Below are 1,754 nucleotides of genomic sequence, written 5' to 3' on the forward strand. Positions count from 1 at the left end.
CCAAATGACCCCAGAACTTCCAGAAAACAACGTGGCAGAGAAGCACCAAGTGGACAAGCTTTGGTCCCTCAAGGCAACATCTCTCCACGAACACAGCATCACGAGGACACCACAGAGACCCAAAGCCACCGTGTCTGTGCTCCTCTGCCCCAAAAACACCTCCAGCACCACATGGATGCTCCATTCAGGGCAGGGATGGATGGGAAGATCCCACTCACATCCAACCTCTTTCCACACCTCCTGGCCTTCGGCACCAAATGAAAGGACGTGAGGATGGGACAGAGCTCTGAGAGGGACACACCAACCCACGGACATCTGGAACGTGCCCAGGACACACCACAGTACCCACAAACCTGCCAGCTCCACCTCCGCCATAGCTTCTGCATAGGTGCCAGCATCTCTCACAGTGCAGACGTACAGGCCATCATCAGAGGGTCTCAACTCAGAGATTCGCAAGTCCAGGCTCCCATTGGAGAGACCATCTCTGGCCAACTCTGTCCTTCCAACGTATTCCTTCATCTGCTCACCATACTGGTCCTCTCCGTTTTGGTAGAGGTGCACCGTTTCAGAGACCAGGTGCCGGATCCACCTGATCTCCAAGCTTTGAGCATCCATGCGTGGGGACAAGTGACAGGGCAGCACGACGTCCTGCCCCACAGTGACAAGGAGAGGTTGCCTTGGTCCCACCACTCTGAGCTCTGCTGGTTGACAGAGAAGGACACAGAGAGATGGAGATTGTGCCCACATTAATTTATAGGCATCACATGGGAAGGGGCCAGCTTGGTGTGAGTGGTGCCTGCTTCACCCTGCAGGTGTTGCTTTGCCCTCCCCATGGCCCAAAGGCACTGGAGAAACTGGAGAGGGAGTAGGATTCAAAAGAGAAGGAGGTTTCCCTGTGGTGAGGACCTACACCAGAAAATCCTGATCCCCACTCCAAAAATGACCCACACCCTGAAAATTACCCCCTGCTTTGAGGGAGCACCGCAGGACTGAAGATGTCCCAGGGCAATGGACGTGTGCCATCAAGAGCCCATGGGATAGTGAAAGCCATGCATGGCCGAGCTCTGGGCTCCGTTCCTCCTGCCCCACAGCACCTCCCCTGCCCCACATCTGCCCCCAGAGCACACTCAGCCCTCCCAGCCCTGCAGGATCCCTACCTGATCCCAGCTAGGATTTTTTCCCCCGCAGAAAGGGCTCATTTTCCTGTGTATGGCCGTTGTCGCAAAGGAAGGAGCAAACCCCCAACCAGATTATGACAAATCGTCCACCTGTGCTGGTTCTGCTCAACAAAAATGACCCACACCCTGAAAATTACCCCCTGCTTTGAGGGAGCACCGCAGGACTGAAGATGTCCCAGGGCAATGGACGTGTGCCATCAAGAGCCCATGGGATAGTGAAAGCCATGCATGGCCGAGCTCTGGGCTCCGTTCCTCCTGCCCCACAGCACCTCCCCTGCCCCACATCTGCCCCCAGAGCACACTCAGCCCTCCCAGCCCTGCAGGATCCCTACCTGATCCCAGCTGGAAGAGGTGGAGAGTCAGGAAAGGACTGAGGAGGCAAGAAGGGTTTGGGGGGGCTTTGAGTATCGGGACATACCAGATGTGCCCTGTCACCTTGGCAACACCACATCCCTGCGGACAATGTGTCCCTTGCTGTCCCCAATGTCTTATCTTCTGCATGGGGAGCCCATGCTCAAAAGAAGGAGTGCAGGACAGTTTGGGGGGCTGCACCCATAGCAAGGAGTGGGTCCTGGG

The 1,754-nt window shown here is 56.3% G+C and overlaps 1 protein-coding gene across 1 annotated transcript in view; it reads right to left on the reverse strand.

Moving 5' to 3' along the window:
* Positions 1-46: 46 nt before the first annotated feature.
* LOC106892184 (myelin-oligodendrocyte glycoprotein-like) overlaps positions 47-1,754 on the reverse strand; it is a gene marked incomplete at its 3' end in the record, with an annotated part of 5,995 nt that continues 4,287 nt past the window's right edge. The window contains exon 2 of the mRNA XM_014949197.1: positions 47-701. Within this exon, the coding sequence (XP_014804683.1) occupies positions 47-701 (655 nt within the window). The remainder of the gene's footprint in view (positions 702-1,754) is intronic.

The sequence above is a fragment of the Calidris pugnax genome, unplaced genomic scaffold (assembly GCF_001431845.1).
Source record: "Calidris pugnax isolate Ruff unplaced genomic scaffold, ASM143184v1 scaffold66, whole genome shotgun sequence".
Classification (NCBI taxonomy): Eukaryota; Metazoa; Chordata; class Aves; order Charadriiformes; family Scolopacidae; genus Calidris; species Calidris pugnax.